The sequence below is a fragment of the Callithrix jacchus genome, chromosome 16 (assembly GCF_049354715.1).
Source record: "Callithrix jacchus isolate 240 chromosome 16, calJac240_pri, whole genome shotgun sequence".
Classification (NCBI taxonomy): domain Eukaryota; kingdom Metazoa; phylum Chordata; class Mammalia; order Primates; family Cebidae; genus Callithrix; species Callithrix jacchus.
Genome location: NC_133517.1, coordinates 11,171,114 through 11,189,776, shown reverse-complemented (window position 1 = coordinate 11,189,776; position 18,663 = coordinate 11,171,114). Strand labels below are relative to the sequence as shown.

General features: G+C 36.3%; 1 protein-coding gene across 6 annotated transcripts in view; it reads right to left on the bottom strand.

Moving 5' to 3' along the window:
* Positions 1-18,663, bottom strand: part of RP1 (RP1 axonemal microtubule associated) — a 327,943-nt gene that overhangs the window by 149,322 nt on the left and 159,958 nt on the right. For 5 of the 6 annotated variants that reach the window (XM_035277479.3, XM_078353550.1, XM_078353552.1 and 2 more), the window contains 2 exons: positions 11,593-11,792; positions 7,312-7,398 (listed from right to left, as the gene is read on the bottom strand). In XM_035277479.3, the coding sequence (XP_035133370.3) occupies positions 7,312-7,398; positions 11,593-11,792 (287 nt within the window). The remainder of the gene's footprint in view (positions 1-7,311; positions 7,399-11,592; positions 11,793-18,663) is intronic. The other variant, XM_078353551.1, reaches the window with a different exon arrangement.

The following is an 18,663-nucleotide window of genomic DNA, read 5'->3' as shown; positions in this document are numbered from 1 at the left end:
GGATTTTGAAGGGAAGGGAAATAAAACAAGCTAGGAAAATTCGTAGGGTTCTGGCTTATATACCTAGGTGGACAGTGACACCGTCCATTCAGACAAACAAGACTGAAAGAAAAGCACGTTGGATGAGGAATCAAAAAGGTCTGATTAAGTTTTATTTTTTTTTCACTTGATATTCACAAACTTGTGAGATACCAAGTACTGCTGAGCTCTATTTTACAAGAAAAACCTAGAGGAAAAAGTGATTTTTAACTTTCTAGAAATTAAATATCTTTCAAGTCTTTTGACTTCAACTCTAAAGTTACCTCAATTTGAAAGAGTCAATTTCAGATAAGAAAAAGATGGAAAACCTAAGATTCAAAAACAATTATTAGTTTTATTTAACAGCATTTGCTAAAATGTGTTCTTATCATTCTTTTTTTAAATATTCAAAGTTAATTCCTATCTATGTTCAGTTACAGCCATCTTGTTTGGGTCCAAGCTACCCATTACCTGAAATCAGTATGGTGACTTGGATTAATATTCTATAATAGTATTTTGGGTGCTAGACAGCACAGTTGGTTAATGTGTATTAATATGACTCAAATAGAAAGTCAGACCTTCACAATGGCCTCTAAAGCATGATCGAGGAAAAAAATGTTTAAGACTCTGAATGACATCACAAGACCCACCACTAAATCAAAAGCCCCAAAGTGCCAGAGTATCATGAAATGGACAGGTGTTCCCTGATCAAAATGCTATGTCAGAAACTAGGTTTTCACCCACTGTTACCTGGGACACTAGGATTAATTTCCACAAACACTTGTTTAGAAACAACAGCTTCTCCCAAACAATACCATTCCATAAGTGCTTGCATTGTTCATCACAAGATAAATAGCTATGGCTATAAATGGTTGATCATCTACGGGGGGAACCCTCATGGCATATGTCCTTATAATGACAGACTTTCAGATTTTCCAAGTCCACAGAAGGCAGCCTTTGGTCATTGTAAAACCAATCATTTTCTTTTTTGGAAATAGTATTTTCTTTTGGCTTTCAGACTGAAGCATCATCTAGTATTATTCTATCAATACGAAAATGACTCAAAGCCTTGACTTTTGCTTTAGCTCTGATACAGAACTGCCAAATCTGAGTACTATGAAAGAGTTGATATGACTGAGAAAAAGTACACTGATATTAAGCTTCAAAGCCAAACTTTATGTTGGGATAGATGAGAAAGAGAAAAAGGGTCAATTTCCAAAACCATTTTTTCACTGAAACATATATTACTTTTCGTTGAAAATAAGCAAATAAAATGTTTTTTAAAAAAGGAAAAGGACACAGCAGTGCCTTATCACATAAAATATTCAGCACTTGTTTTCATTTCCTAAATGAATAGGAACAATTTTAGGAATGACTTCAATAGAAACTAAAGTTCATTTGCTAAGCTCCCCCTGCTGATTTACAACAGCAAATATTAGTTGTTTCACACAAGAAAACATTACTATAAAAACTCATATGCGTTTCTTAGAAACTTAAAATTCCTGGATTACTTTTAAAAATTTCAACAAAGTGGTTAAATACATATCCTAAAAATAGCTGACTGAAACAGACATATGGTGGTACTTACAATGCCTGAATTAACATGTTAGAATTCAGTAATGAGAACACAACATCTAGGTCAGGTTACCCAATCTTTCTGCTCAGAACTTGAAAAATGGGAGAAATCAATTTAGTTCTCTTCATAAATCTTCTGGAAGACAGATGTAGAGAGAGCGTGTGCCATTTTCACTGGCATAATTACAATGACAACTTTATAGATAACTAAGCACAATCTGGTTAGCAGGCAGGTTAATTGTGGAATGTGTTCTTTGAAGACAAGACCTGCATCTTGGACATGTTGGCATGTTCAAACAACCAACAGAACTCTTACAACTCTTACCAGCTCTTCCAGTAATACTTGATAAAATACTTTGAATACGAGTACAATTGCTTTCTGAAATGAGTACAATTGTATACTTTTATATATCTATGTTATTGTTTATTTTAGCACCAAAGTCCAAGGAGAAACTTGCGCTCTCTCCCACCCTGACACACTGAAATCTATGTATTTAAAAATTGCCTTGGTCGTAACCTGTCCTAAAACATAAAGTTAATTTGATTAGCATAGTCCATATAATATAAGAAAAGGGAAATACTGATTAAGAAGACTATACAAAAGACATAAAGATTTCTGAATTGTGCCACTGAGCAAATGCATGTGGAGGAATAAAATTTTGTACTGCAATAAACTCCCAGTGTATTTGTGAAATACTGAGAGAAGAAATAATGACTGGAGTTTAATTATCTGACAGAAGGTGGTAGTCATCTATACAGATTTTTTTCTATATGCTTGAATAGGACTGTAAGAGATGGTAATAACATATCTGTAGGTCTATGTATTTATCAAGTGACTCTACCTAAACAAGGTCAAACAGCTTTTGTCTGACAAATTCCAGTCTACATAAAGATAATTCAAACACAAGGAAACTATTTCGGCTTTGCAAATAGATACTTTGCCTCTCATTGGGGAACAAATTATTTTACATATTTAGGATGCAACATTTCATAACCATCCCTTCAGGGCTCTCTGACACATGTCCCCCACTATGCATTCAGAGGCTTCACGCAGGCTCTTTAGGGAGCTCCCTTGCCCTCCTCTTTTGAGTATAGACCTGCACTCTGGCTTCTGGACATATTCCTGCTGGAGGGGACTTCCTCCACATGCAACCTTGTCACAACATCACCTAATAAAATATGTGTGCTACTGCCTCTGCACCATGGTTATATCTTTTTCCTAAATCAAATCCCAAATGCCTCAAACCCCTACAGTAATGCACAGTATTCCGTTCATAGAATGTTAATAGATTTTACCTGAAAAATATGACCCCATGGTGAATTTAGTTTTGGAAATGCTATTAAACAGATTTCCTTACCACAGGGCATCCCAGAGCCTTTGCTGTATTTATTTTCATTGTGACTCTTCAAGACAGGAATGAAAAATTCAGTGTTTCCAAAACTCACGTGGGAAACTCAGTGTTTCCCAAATTGGAAAAATTCTTTGGGGAGCATATTGGGAAAGTAGGAGCATGGGCTTTTCACATCAGAGGAAGTGGCCTCAAAGCTGAAGTGAGTGGGCATTAGTGAGGAAAGTAACTTCTCTGAATGGCTCACATAAATACTGGTGTCTAAATACCATTCTCCACTAAATTAAACCAGGACTCCTCAAGAAATAGGTAATTCCAGGGCTTAGGAAAAGAAAATGCTAGGTAAGCCTGAAACATCTTCTCAAATCAGAAAGTACAGACGTCCTCATAGAACAGACACTGACATAGGGGCTTACAGAACAAAATGAAGGATGATTTCAGCATCGAAGCAAATTATGTTTAAAAAAGATTAACCCATCAAATAAAATAAGAATCTGCAAGTACACACTGGCATAAATAAATAAATAAATGAAATTTTGAAATGGGGAGAAGGAAGAAGTTCTACCTTGTAGTAGAATGTCAATTAATAGATAGAGAAATAACAATAGAATATAAAAATCACCATTTGGTAACTATCACAGTAATAACTGATTAAGGCAAGAATAATCAATAAATCCTAAAATTAGTGGGTAAAAGTTTTATGGTGAATAAGGTATTTACATAACCGAAGAATAAAAGGATATCAGGTCAGTAAATATTTCTCAAATGCTTAAAACATACACATACATACACACACATATATATTTTTTCACAGAGAATGGTAAACAAGATGAGATGTAACCTTAACAACTGGGAATCTGGGTGAAATTAGAGTTCTTTGTTCCATTCTTGTAATTGTTAAAGTAAATTTGAAATCACTTCACAATAAAAAGTAAAGTAAGCTATAGGAAAAGTCCCTTCTCTTACATTGCTTTGGTAATTACAGTTCGAGTTGATCAATTTGATCAATTAATGAATGTTCTACCCACTTTACTCTTCACAGAAGCCTTTACCACTGAGCAGAGGAATGAATGATGCCTCCCTTGGTTTCCAGGACTGAGTGCTCCTTCCTTGGATGGCTTCTGCGAGAGATGTTTCTTCCTCTAGTTGAAGAATCACTACATAGTGATGTTGCTATATCTCTCAACCACTTTTCTCACTCACAGGTCCCAGAGAAAGCACAAGCCACGCTACTGACTTCAGGCCCACTTAACTCATGGTTAAGTTTCTTCTAAAACGTTTTGACTCGCCTTTCCCAGTAATTCACAGGCACAGAGCTTGTGATTTTACTGTACTTTGTAGGTTCCATGGTTTTTGCATCTTCTTAAAAGGTCACTGCTTTTCTCTGCTTCACATTCAATGCTTCTAAATAGAAAACTTTAAAGTCACCAAATGGTTTCCTCACATCCTCTGTATCAACTAGCATAATTCAGGGCATATATTAGGTGCTAAGTAGGTATTTCTTGACTTAGTGACTGGAACATATTTACCTGTTCCTGTATGATTAGAAAACATTTCACTAGATAGACATGTGCTAAGAAATACTACAATAAACATTTCAGCAAAATTAACATTTTTCTCAATTGCTTTCATTATATAACCAAAAATACAATAATAAAAATCACAGATAAAATTAAGAAACACTTAAAAAGAAAGAAATGTTTTGCTAGATTCTATCAGTGGCATTCCACATTTGAAGCCTCAAGCATTTTGGAATAACATCATGTACTATAAAGGAACCAGTGACAGATACAGTATTTAAAGCCAGAAAGCAAAGATGTTCTATGATTGAAACCACTTCATCTGATTCCACTATAATCTAGTGCTTCCATACTGAAATCTCAAGTCCTTTAACAGTTTAATTATCATCTATTTTTGAAAATAAACTTAAGGCCCAATGATAGTGCTTAAGATCTCGGTCTCTGGAGTCCACCATACCGTAAGACCATTTACTGAGGAACCTCAGGCGAATTACTTAACTTTATCGAACCTCAGTTTTCTCATATGTATAATAGGATATTAATGATGCTTAAATCAGAGTTGCTATTAGGTAGAAATACAGTGGTATTTGTAAAGTAGGTGGCATATGTTAATCACTTCCATTTACTGAGAAACCTCAGGCAAATTACTTAATTTTATTGAGCCTCAATTTTCTTTTATATAAAATAAGATATTAATGTTACCTAAATCAAGAGCTGCTATTAGACAGAAATACAGTGATATTTGTAAGGTAGGTGGCAAATGTTAAGTACTCAGAAAATACTCATTATTATTATTATTATTACTGCCATGATTAAATAAAAAATAAAAATAAAAAACCAGGATCCCAAAGTGCATACATAGCATGATTCATTTTCACTAAAAGGGCAAAGTACATATAAACATATGTGTGTGTGTGTGTGTATTTATGTGTATATATTTAAGGCGTTTATTTATATATATGTTTTTACATATATTCACGTGTGGTTTAATAATGGAGATACTTTCCAAGAAATGCACTGTTAGGCAATTTCTTTATTGTGTAAACGTCACAGAGTGCACTTATACAAACCTAAATGGAATAGCCTACTACACACATAGGCTACATGGTATAGCTTATTGCTCACAGGCTACACAGCTGTACAGCATGTTACTGTACTACAAACAATTGTAACACAATGGTAAATATTTACATATCTAAACATATTAAATATAAAAAAGGTAAAGTAAAAATATAGCATAAAAGATTAAAAACGGTACACTTGTATAGGGCATTTGCCATGAATGGAGACTCAGGATGGAAGGTGCTCTGGGTGAGTGAGTGAGTGAGTGAGTGGTGAGCGAATGTGAAGGCCTAGGACGTTACTGTGCACTGCAGACCTCGTTAACACTGCACACTTAGGCTACACTACATTCATAAAAAATGTTTTTCCTTCTTCCATAATAAACATTTAATTTTTAAAAATCTTTTGACTCTTTTGCAATAACACTTAGCTTAAAACACAAACACACTCTACAGTCATACAAAAATATTTTCTTTCTTTATATCCTTATTCCATAAGCTTTTTTTACTTTACTTTTTTTTTAATTTTAAATTTTCTTGTTAAAAATGAAGGCATAAACATACATATTCGCCTAGGCCTGCACAGTGTCAGAATCACCTATATTACTGCCTCACACCTCCACACTTGTCCCATTGGAAGATATTCAAGGGAACAACACCTATGACGCTGTCGTCTCCTATGATAACAATGCCTTCTTCTGGAATACTTCCTGAAAGCCTGCCCGAGGCTTTTTTACAGTTAATTTTTTGTTAATAAGTAGAATGAGTACACTCAGAGTGATTAAAGTATATGGTATTTTATATATATATATATCTCACATCTCAGTAACATAGTTGCTTACATTAGCAAGTATTATGTACTATACATAATTGAATGTGCTATATTTTTATACAGTTGGCAGCACAGTAGGTTTGTTTACACCTGCATCACCACAAATACATGAGTAATTCGTTACACTAGGACATTACAACAGCTATGACATCACTAGGTAGTAAGAATTTTTCAGCTGCATTAACAATCTTACGGGACCACTACTGTGTACACAGTCCATTGTTAATCAAAACATCACTATGTGGCACATGGATATATTTACATTGTGTATCTATATCCATACTGAGAGAGAGAAAGTACATGAGCCTGCAAAGAACCATGAAAGAGATTCATAGAAAAAAGGTTTGAAAATAAAAATGTGCACCACCAGAGTGGTCATCTAATGATCAATGAATAACAACTCATTTTTATTCTTACACTTCACTGTATTCTTCAGATTTCTTCTATGAACACATATTACCTTTGCAAATATAACCATAAATATGCTATTTAAAAAAACCTTTCACAGGAATGAACCATATTTGTTTACAGTGTTATGTCCACAAATATTTTGTTCACATTATTTGCAACACAGATAGTCCTCAACTTACCATGGTTCAACTTACAATTTCTTGAGGTTATGATGGGTTTATTAGGAAGTAACCCATCATAAGTCAGAGAGCTCTGTATGACCTTACAGTTTCTATTGAATAGATGTCACTTTCACACCATTTTGAAGTAAAAAAATCTGAAGTCAAACCATAGTAAGTAGGGAACCATCTGTTGTGTCACTGGCATTAAATTCATTTTTGACTTAGGATATTTTTTATTTACCATGGGTTTACAGAGACATAACCTCACTGGAAGTCAAGGGGCATCTGTAATTAGGAAAATATAATTTTCACTGCTTTCCATAGGCTGCTTGCTTCTTTCCATCAGAGAACAACTGTGAAAAACAAAATAAGAAACATGACTACCTTCTGCAAGTTCCAATCAGGTTGCCCACTGATTCCATCCTGTCCTATCCTTATCTTAAATATGTTTCCAATGCTTCTTAATTCAACCTGAATGAAATACAAAAAGGAAAATCAGAATGTTTTAAATTAAGCACAATTTAAAAATTCTTTCTTTACACTAAATGAATTTTTTGTTCCTAATAGTTAAAAAGCTCTCAGGAAATCTTTCAAAGTCTAGAAATGAAGTGCCCTCAAGAAGCTATCAGTAAACCTCATAGACACAGAGCATGAGATGGAAATATCATGAGACTTGACTAAAAATATGCAGAAGGAGTCAATGAGAGAACAGGATGAAGAACACACATATGCTCAGTTCTCCAACTACCACACATTTCTCACTGGAAGCCAACACTTTCTGAGTTCCAATGACAGAAAGATGGGCTTATATTTTAAGAAATTTAAAAAAAATTTTTCACCACAGAAATGCTAAATACGGTGACTTCTACAAGCTTCAGGAAAGTGTGAGTCTAGAACTTCCTTGCACTCTGAAAATCCTCTCTTCGTTGATGCTTAGGGTAAGATACAGATGTTCTAAGTCCAAGGAAGAGAAGCACACCTGCCCACAGAATACGGGTAGTGATTTCGTTTTTGACATGACCCAAGAATATGTGTCAATCCAGCTAGCACTGTGGAGAACTGGCTTTCTAATCACTTTGAGCTTAACTGGAAGCCTGGCTGTTGTAAACTGAGTAAAATATGGTTTTTACATCTCTTGTCCTCAATTTCTTTATCTGTTGAATTGTTATAATGCTTATTTCATAAAATGTTAAGTTCAACTAAATAAATGTATATTAAAACAATAAGCAATGTGCAAGGCCACAGGTACGTGAAGATGAAAATGATGGCACAATCTCTAACTTGGAGAAATATACAGTCTAGCAAGGGAGATAGACTTATAGGCAGATATTTTCAGTGTAATCAAATATGTCCAGGACACTGAACCTTGAAGATTTTTTAAAAATTTAATATACCACTTTATTACTTAATGTTTTAAGTAACAGCCATTGTCATTATTTCTACTACAGGTAGCAATCTACCTATGCAGACTAGAGATATAAATAGGCAGGCACTTGGATACTATGTCTGACTTACACCACTGCCTATCTATAGTCTAGACCCTGAAAGAGCTGGGACAATCAGGTGACCCAGAAACTATCAGAACTCCTCTCTCATACCCAGTTCCCATGCTTAGAATTGTCCTTTTTAAGTGCACACCACCGCTTTTCCCACAGACTGCAGCAGCTAGAACAGCCCTGGGCCTGTCTCAATACCAGGTCAAGAGAAATTATGCTGGTGTCAACTGTGAAGAAGAAAAATAAGGCTGTTAATCCCCAACAGCTAATTTCCCCCCACTCCCTTATTCCCAGAGCTGGTTTCAGTGGCAGAACTCAGAGGCTAGCTCTTCCTCCCAGAGAAAGCAGGAAGTTATCCTCCAGTTTGAGCCTAGTTTGTCTCTAAAAGGTAAACCACACTTTAAATATCCTTTCATTGTCCCAAGAATCTATTACCACTTAAGTGTAAACTTCCTTTCTTCACAATCTAAGTGAAAACAATCAGGGGATATCTAAGCAGTCTGGTTACCAAGTATATGTGACTTGACACCTAACTGCCTGTTACTGCAGAGAAGCGGAACTAGCTGCCACTCAGTTCTGTGCCAGCCAGGAGGTAAGACTTGACATGCATAGTCCCTTCCAATCTACACAGTCACCCTGTGAAGGGTAAGGCTCTTTTAAGCATCTACTTTAAAATATAAAGAAACTCAAAGAGGTTCAGTAATTTGTCAAATGATACACAGCTGGATAAACAGAAAGTTCCAGAAGCAAAATTTGAACCCAAGTTGAATAAAAAATTCCTACATTGTCCTCAAAAATGGCTATATGCTCCCTTCAGGACTGGAAAGAAGAAAAAGAGAATGAAAGACAAACTTAGAAGTGGCAAATGATGCCAGTGAAAAGGAACAAGGGAATCAATGCCCACAGAGGAGAGAGACAGAGAGCATAGGAACAAGTCAATTTATCCTAATTTAGTATTCTCAAACTATCATAAGGCCCCAATCCCAGTTCCCATTAACCCCTAGACCAGTGCTTCTCAAACTTTAGTGCACACACAAATTACCTGGGGATCTTCTTAAAATGCAGATTCTGATCCAGTAGGTCTGGGATGGGAACCAAAATTGTGCATGTCTAACAAGCTCCCAGGCAATACCCATCCGGCTGGTCTGGAGTCCACAAGACTCTACACTCCTGGGGGCTTCCATATGTCGCCCCAATCTCCACCACTGAGGTAATAATTTAGAGCTATTCACACTTCACAATAAATGACAGAGGCTGGTAGAAAACATATCCTGAGCCGTCTACCAGCAGAGGGAGAGTCCTTTGTCCCTGTTATCTGTCATCTGTAGAGCACTTCCCATGTACCAGGTGCAGTGCATGGCACACACCTTCCCAGGCATTCTTTCAACTTCACAGCAAGGCTTTTAAGTGAGTATTATTACCCACCTTCTACTAAGTGGGAAACTGAGGATTAGTAAGGTTAATCAGTCTATTTAAAATCACAGAACCAGTGAGAGGGTGATTGGAACCTGATCTCTATGACTCCAAGGCTTCTGTTCTTAACCAGTTTACGACTTTTCCTATATGTCTATAGGGTTCCTTTCTAATTTATACACATTTTCTCTTCTTGTCATCAGACTATCTTGAAATTTAGAAAGCAAAGATATTATTGTCTATATTCTATACATAAAGATAATGCTGGCCTGGAGAAATTAAATGGCATATTCGAAGTCACATAGCTAACATCTGGGAAGCAAGGACTCCAATCCCCTCACCTGATTTGCAGTCTAGTCCTGTATCCAGGATTCTCAACCTTGGTCACACTTTAGAATCACTTGGAGAGCATCTAAAAACCCCAATACTAAGACTGTACCTCAGACAAATTAAACCAGAATTTCTGGAGGTGGAATCAAGCATCAGTAGTTTTTAAAGCTCCCCAGGTAATTCCAATGTGCAATCGGGACTGAAAATATATACTATCCATTCCAAGATTTGACCCTAAGTAAATTTTTCAGAAAAAAATTGATAGGATTTATCAGCATGTAAATACATATACCACAAGGTATATTATGGGAAAATTCGACTTTTGTGGGGTAACTTAGGGATTTAACCATACACACACATTCTGAATTCTAAACAATCACCTTCAAATAATCTTTTGAAATATATATTTGTATAAGGTCTGTGACTGTCTGTGGTTGGAGTCAAAGTGCTCCTCACAACTGCAGACAACTGCTTTTCTTCAATAAAATTAATTTTAATTATTACAAAAATAGAATTACAGGCTCAAGTCTCAAAATCTAGAAACCATTTGGGTATTAGTGATTGCCAGGTACTGTAGCCCCAAATAGCCTTGGCTTTCTGGCGACGTGAGTTGTCCTCAATCATTCCCTATTCTCTAGACAGCCTTAGGATGCAAAGGAATACCCTCCAGAGAAAGTGACTGCTGTTTAACAGTACACCAAAGAGCCACACAGCTTTCACAGGCAGTGGGGGTGGAAGGGTGGATTAGTGAAGTGGAATGTAATTGTCCTCACTGAAACTTGGGCAAAGCTCTGAGGAACTAGGAGAGGCAATAAGCCACATGCAAACCTAAGCAGCCCCATGTTCTCTGACTCTTAAGAAGTAAAGGAGAGAGAAATTAGAATGGGCATGGGCAGAGCTTAAAAACATGGCCTGTGAAGATGCCAAGAAAATGATTTCATTCTCAAAACTTTTTTAATTAAAAAGATAAAAAATAACTTTATAAAAAAAATAATTTCACACCTGTACAGCTCAGCTGAGCAACATCTAAAAGTATATGCAAGTATATAAAAGAAGTGTTTTCATTATGAGAAGAAATTCTATCTGGCTTCTAAGCTGGTTATAAATTGAGTGGAAGTTGACAGTTTATAGGGCCAGTTTCAAACCCATGACCTAAAATAAACTCTCTTTAAAGACAGCAGTTTTTTCTACAACTTTCCTTGCTGGAATAAGGTATGTGAGCACAAATATTTCCTTTGATTGCTACAATAGGCATTATTAACTTACAGGCATTCTAAGAGACCAGAGATTATTTTATATAGGAGAGACAGACAGACCACACAGACACACACACACACACACACACACACACACACACACACACTTTTACATTACAGAACTGCCTTTGAAATGTTCACAGGAAAATATTACTGTCAATGTTGTTTACCTGAAATTCATCCTCCTGTCCTGGAAGGAAGAGCTGCTCTGAGCTGTCCTTTCGAAGACTTATTGGCCCAGTGACTCCTTCATCTCCATACACCCAGAGCGTGACATTGGCTTGAGTTCCTGTATTTCCCGTCAGCACTAACACCTTCCATTCATCTTCTGACAGAAGAGTCTCACTGTTTTGGAAATGTCTGACTTCTTCTATGGGGGAAAAAAGCATTAGTGGCAAATCAGATACAACATCAGGCTGACAGAATCCTTTGTCACATTGGAGCCAAAGGACATGAAAACCGGGCAGGGTAGGGTGAGGTGAGCAGGAGGAACCTCACTGTGAGGACTCCAGGGAGTTGATTCGTGCTTGTCTCCTCACAGCAAGGTTCTGGTCAACTGACACTCAGCCGCCGAAGTCACCTGAATTCAAACAATAAACATCTGATATACCTGGCAGCCTTTCACTTACCCTCAATGCTATAGCACAGGAGGGCAAACTGGAGTTTCTGTTCTATGTCCACAGATTTTTCATAGAGCTGCCTGCTTGACTTACATATTTTACATAGTGCCACCACCATATAAAGTAACAAAGGGGGACCTAAAACATATTTTCAAATAAGACAGATAAGTGGCAAACTGAGGGCGGAAAAAAAAATTTCTGAAATATTTCCAAAAAATATACCTTATTGGAGTGGGCAATAGAAAGGATTTGGATATAAAGAGAGAATTTTCAGACATACAAATGGTTCCTGAGGTGCTCAGAGCAGTTGTCCATGAGAGCAGGGCTGCACAGCACTTGTGTTTTACCAGGTACCCTCTAGCAACCAGCAGTGCCCAGTCACTCCTGTTTGTAAAGAATGCCATGATGCCCCAAGCTAGAACAGCTCTCTTCTTCACACTCCCTTTTGCCTGTGGTCTCATCTAAGGAGATACTGGGCCATGCAGTGCTGAGGGGATCTCCCATGCTACTCTGTACTGGTTGTCTGAAAGTATCTCAATAACTGCACTTTTATGCCTTTTTTTTTTTTTTTTTGAGACAGAGTCTCTCTCTGTCACCAGGTGCCAGGCTGGAGTGTAGTGGCATGATCTCGGCTCACTGCAACCTCCGCCTACCAGGTTAAAGCAATTCTCCTGTCTCAGTCCCCTGAGTAGCTGGGACTACAGGCACACACCACCATGCCCAGTTAATTTTTGTATTTTTAGTAGAGACGGGGTTTCACCATGTTGGCAGGATGGTCTCAATCTCTTGACCTCGTGATCCACCTGCTGGGATTACAGGTATGAGCCACCGTGCCCGGCCTGCACTTTTATTCTTAACTGATATTTCCACTTTGAAACCTTATACATCCAAGGTGATGAGGTAAAAGTTCTTCATGTCAAATGGTTAAAAAGTAGCCAGAGCTCTTCTCCTTCCTTTAATTCTGTAGCCTGAAAGTATAGGCAGGCCTAGGCAGCACTTAGGATCTTACCAACAATGATGACAAGACCAGCAAATAACACCATTCCTGCTAAGCTATAATGAACTAATTTTAAAATAAAACTCTACAAAAAATATATAAAAGAAAACAAATGCTATGAAAGAACTGGCATTCATTTTAAACCTTATTTTCTCTAGAATGTACTGGGTAATCTCTCTCTGTGGGGGTGACTGAACAATTTAATTGTTTTTAAGCTCCCATCATATGGAGGGATCTATATTGCGTGTTTCATGTGCATTTCTCATTGAATCTTCATTCCAAACTTGTGAGTCAAATTATAATGCCCATTTTAAGAAGAGGGAAAGAAGCAGAGAAGTTAAATAATATGCCCAAGTCACATAATAAGTAAACTAGGGAATGTTTGGCTGCAAAGCACCTGCACTTAAACAAGCTTGGTGGGCATTCTGTGTTCACCTAAACATAATTCACCAGGATTGCAGTAGTGCGGCTAGCTAGCATCTGAGGTTTTCTTCTGCACTGCACACTATCCTAAGCACTTAACATTCATTATCATGTCACTTTCACTCAACCCTCATACTACTCCTGTGAAGCACTGTCCCCAAAAAGGCAAGATGGACAAACTGGGACTCAGAAGTGAAGCGACTTGCCCAGAGTTACACAGGAAGTAACAAAGAACTAAACTTCAAACTCACTCAGAGCAAGTGTGAATCCCATGCAATTTAGGTCAGAAGTAGCTGACCTGGGAACGATCACAAAAAATGATCCAACAAAATTTTTTGACATGTTCTAATTATCAAAACTCAATGTTACATGTGAACATTTGGCCACTGTGCCTGACATTTCTAGTCAAACATACTTGGAATTTCCTCAGGCCTCAGGTAAGTGCATTTCTAGATCTCTACTGACAAAGACTCCACAGCACATCCTCATGGATGAGTTCCAGAGAGAAACTGGTGATCCTAGATCAATGGCGGACATTTTAGGATGCCGATCATTCACTTACTTACTATCTTATGGATATCTCAGTCAGCTAAAATAATCATTTTTACTTAATTCAAGGAAACTTTAGTTCCCATTATTTGCTGGGCACTGTCTTAGGCTCATTGCTCTCATAATAACTGATGAAAAGTTTGAAGGATAAATAGTAAGAGTCTCACCCTCGAGATACATGCTATCCCATGGCAAAAACAGGCATATAAATATCTGGATTTCAAACATTCAAATACCTTCATGGAAAAGTACTGCAAAGTTCAGGTATAGCGGAGGGCAGGAAGTAAGTAATTGAGGAGTGGGCAGAAAAGGGTTCATAGAGGGAACCCCAGTGCTGGATGTAGGAAGATGGCTCAGAATTTTGCAGAAAGACAGGAAGAGAATTCTAGACAGAGGGGACAGCATTCCTAGCATGTACACAGCTTGAAGCAGGAGGCATGCTGGAAGAATTGCAGGTGCCAGTGTACAATTGAACGTAAGATATTAATTATGTGTTAAGAGGAGAGACAGGAATGTGAAGATCATGGAAGGCACTGGCCAAGCTGGAAGGGACTTGGCATTTCCTTTTGCAGGCAAAAAGGCCAGTCACAATTTTAAAGTATGGTGGTAGTATGAGCGAGTATTAGAAAGATAGGTCTGAAACAGGGTGAACTGTAGCAGGGGGAGACTGAGGTGGGGAGGCCAGTGGACAAACAATAGACACTGAACAGTGAACGAACATACAAAGAAACAAACTCTATAATGGGATCAAGAGAGCACGGTTATTTAGTCTGAATTTTTTCCATGTCTGTGCATGAATGAACACCTATCTACGTGTGTAAGTGTTTAGCGTGTTTGTTTGGTTTAATCTGCAAATGAGTCGATGGTCTCTAAGGCCCCTTATTCCTGCAGTAACATTTTCTTGCATCATTTGCACAGAAATAACACATTGTCAGGGTATAATTGTATTATAAAAACTGACAGCTAAATATGATATAATCTATAACAGAATGATGCATTAAAGTTTGTACTGTTATCAATTAAATATGAATACCATGTAATACCATGATCTTTTGGAAATGAACCAAAGTCCATTAGTCTCAGACTATAAATTTCTGCTGCGAACTGAGAACCATAAAAGCAGTTGCTTTTGCCAACCAGAAGTTTAAAATACTCTAAGCTAGGAGAATATTTTATGGGGACCCTGGATTACTCCATAGACTCCTTCTTGGTCACCCTGAATAACATCCATGGTACCTAAAATGTATTGAGATGACTCAAAAACTTCCTCTGTGGTGGTGACTGAACAATTTAATTAAACACCAATCAGGTTGACTCAGACCAAAAAAACCTAAGACACTGCTAATCTACCTGTATGCTGCTGCTGGTCCACTGAAGCTCTAGTAGAAAAAATAAATTATTCATAGAAATAAATAACAAATTGGCTTATTCTAATAGTTCATGGGTTGATTAAAGTTAAGGTCAGAATAAAGCATGAATTACCATCAGAATGTGACCGTAAAAGGACAGCTTGTATAGCCTCTGTATGCTATTCCAAGATAGTATTTGAGAAAGCTGATTAATTCTAACATGTCATTGAAAACAACTGAAAACAAAAGTTTCTTAATATTTGATAGTGCAATATCAGAAAAAATTATCACTTTTAAACCCTAATTTCAAAACATATAATCTAGAAAAAAAATAAGACAGTTAAAGCATTCCCCTATAGTTATCTTACAAAGGAAGAAACTACTATGAAATTAACATAGTCTTGTTTTATACATAAATTATCAGTTTCTCAATTAAGGTATACAAAGCACAGGAAGCACAAAGCTGGTAAAGATAATACAGCAAACAGGGTCAAATAATCAAAGGCATCCTAACATGCTTGCACATTGGATTAATACCAAGAAGATAAAAACTAACCAGTATCAAGGTAAAGGTCTGTGTCTTTGTTGAAACATCAGTTATGTTTTAAACTGAAAGGATATTATGAGTAAATATCCTAATGATCTTAATATAAACCAGAAATGCAATAAAACTGTCTAAAACATGTATTCCAAGCTGAGACCGTATTAACTGATGTCTAAGGTCCCATAAAAGGAATACCATTATTCTAAACTGTTCAGATTATATGAGAAGATAGGCTCCTACTTGGAGATTCACACTTTAAGAGAAATATTCATAAAGGTGAAGAGTCTAAAACCATATATAAGAAACTAATAAAGCAATATATTTGACACAGATGAGAATACACTAAAAAGAAATACTAAGAATCCACTTTCTGGTATATTTACATACATATAAGAAGAATATACTAAGATGTAATGAGAATATACTAAGGAAAAACAACGAAGGTTGTTTTATAGAAGAGGATATTGGCTTTTTTATAGGCCAAAAGAATTTGTGAGTAGCTTTTCTGCTCAACATAGGGAGTTACTTTCAAGTGATTAGGATTATTTGAAATGGAATGGTTTATTTCTGCACCCTCCATGTGAACCTCTAGGTTGCTTATGATGTGTCAGACATTCCTTTAAATCCTCACCACATTTAACATGACAATTTACAACAGCATGAGCATCAGAAAAAATAAAACTATATGTCACTCTGGATGCCACGTGCTATTTTTTTGTATTATAAAGGACACAAAAATTACAACAAGAATAACCATTAATATAATCTATTACCTTGTAATTCCATATATGGGAATTATTCTAATGAAATAATATATAGAGGAGCATCCATTAAAATTATAATGAGAACAGGTAAATATGTTATGCTACATCAATACAATGGATTATTTGTAGTTATTAAATTTTATTTAAAATATTTATTGAGAAAAATGCTTAGTACCTTCTAGTAACTGAGAAGATTACAAAATGATATATCTAATATGATCTGTAAGTGTGTATACATACGTATATACACAAATATAAATACATTTCAAAGTGCTCTTTGGGGGAGTAGTAAGATGATATCATTTTAAGATTTTCCTGTATGTTTCAGAATGAAATTATTTTTAGTCAAAGATGATCTCCCAAGACTTTTCAGAATAAATTTACTGACTACTGCTTTTAAGAATGACTTCAACTTAATAATAGATTTTTATTTTTCTGCCCAGGTTTCTTTGTTTTTGAAGTATTGGCACCTAAACACATTTAAGAAAATGCCATGGCTGAGACTTTGGCACAGATTAGGATTTGCCTGGAAACACTGTGGAGCGTGCCACCACAAACAGATGATGGACTGGCTGGATGGCTGCATGGCACTGTTCAAGTGCCCATACACAGGACAAGCAACTGGAGGTGAGACTTACATAACATTCATCTTCCTGGGTCTTGATTTTCTCATTCATAAAAACAGGTAGTTGCCGGAAAGATATCTAAGGGCAATTTCAGCTCAGAGCATCAAATCATAAGTGTTCTCTTTTTATATTCAGTTTGAATGTGTTTAAATGCAGTATTTCCAAACTTAAAATTATGCCGAAGTAATGTATATTCTCACTTACATAATTTTTAAAATCCGAGTTCCCAAAGTATTTCTGAATGACGTGGTATCCTAGACTTGCTTTAAAATAATTAAATGAGGACAGTGTAGGGCATAGCAGGAAGGATCATAACTAAAACAGGACGATGCTTATGTTGATCACTGTTGAAGCTGAGTGATGGGTACATAGGTATTCATTTGTCCATTCTCTCTACCTTTGTATGTGTTTAAAACAGTCCACAATAAAAAGGTTATTCTAAAAAAAAAAATAAGATTCTTTCCTCAACCCCCACCCAACAAAATTAATATCATAATGCAGTTTAGACCTAAAGGAAAACTCTGCAAATGTAATGACACTATATCTCTACTTAACTACTACAAAATAACTATTTATTATCATATATGTGCCATTTTACGTTCTAAATCCACTTGCGCATTTGACATAGATGAGAAAAGTTCCATCTTTCTTCTTAATAAATAAGCATTTTGAATGAAGACAGAACAGTTTTATCTGTAATTCCTCATTCCCAAAACTAAACATCTTGCCCTATCCCAAAAGTGGACTGACGTAGTCTCATTCTTAAGGAACTCACAGTTGTTTTTAGGTATCTTTAAAAGTAGAAAATACATTTTCTAAAGTGTTTTTCAACTAATGTATTTTAATATGGACAGCTAATGTAACCCAAATCTATCTTGACAGCTAAGCTGCAAAACCAAGAGAAAAGTATTTCTTATAAGAAGCATCTTTAACTACTGCAGTCCTTTGATAGAGGCAGAAATAAGACAACCAAAGAGTCATGATCTAATTACTCAGTAACAGATGAGAGACAGCCTTCTAGGGAGTTTTCAAACATGAAGACATTTTTTTCGCACTAAAGTTATGGGTGCTAATAAAACCACTCCCACTGCAATAAAAGAAAGCAAAATTTAACCATATCATGAGCATTTTATACGCTCATGACATTTGCCTTAGAGGAGCTTCATCATCTGGACTTCCAGATTTCATATCCAAGGCCAAAGTCTGTGACAGGTCAATGTTTTAAAAAGTTCATGAAGAAATTGAGCTCAATCTCCTCAGTCTTTGGTCCACTCTCCATTTCCATTCCACTGCCATTAACTACAATAAAGAACTTATAAATCTTTTTACAACAAATTAATGACTTAAATTTTATTTTGTGTCTAGTATG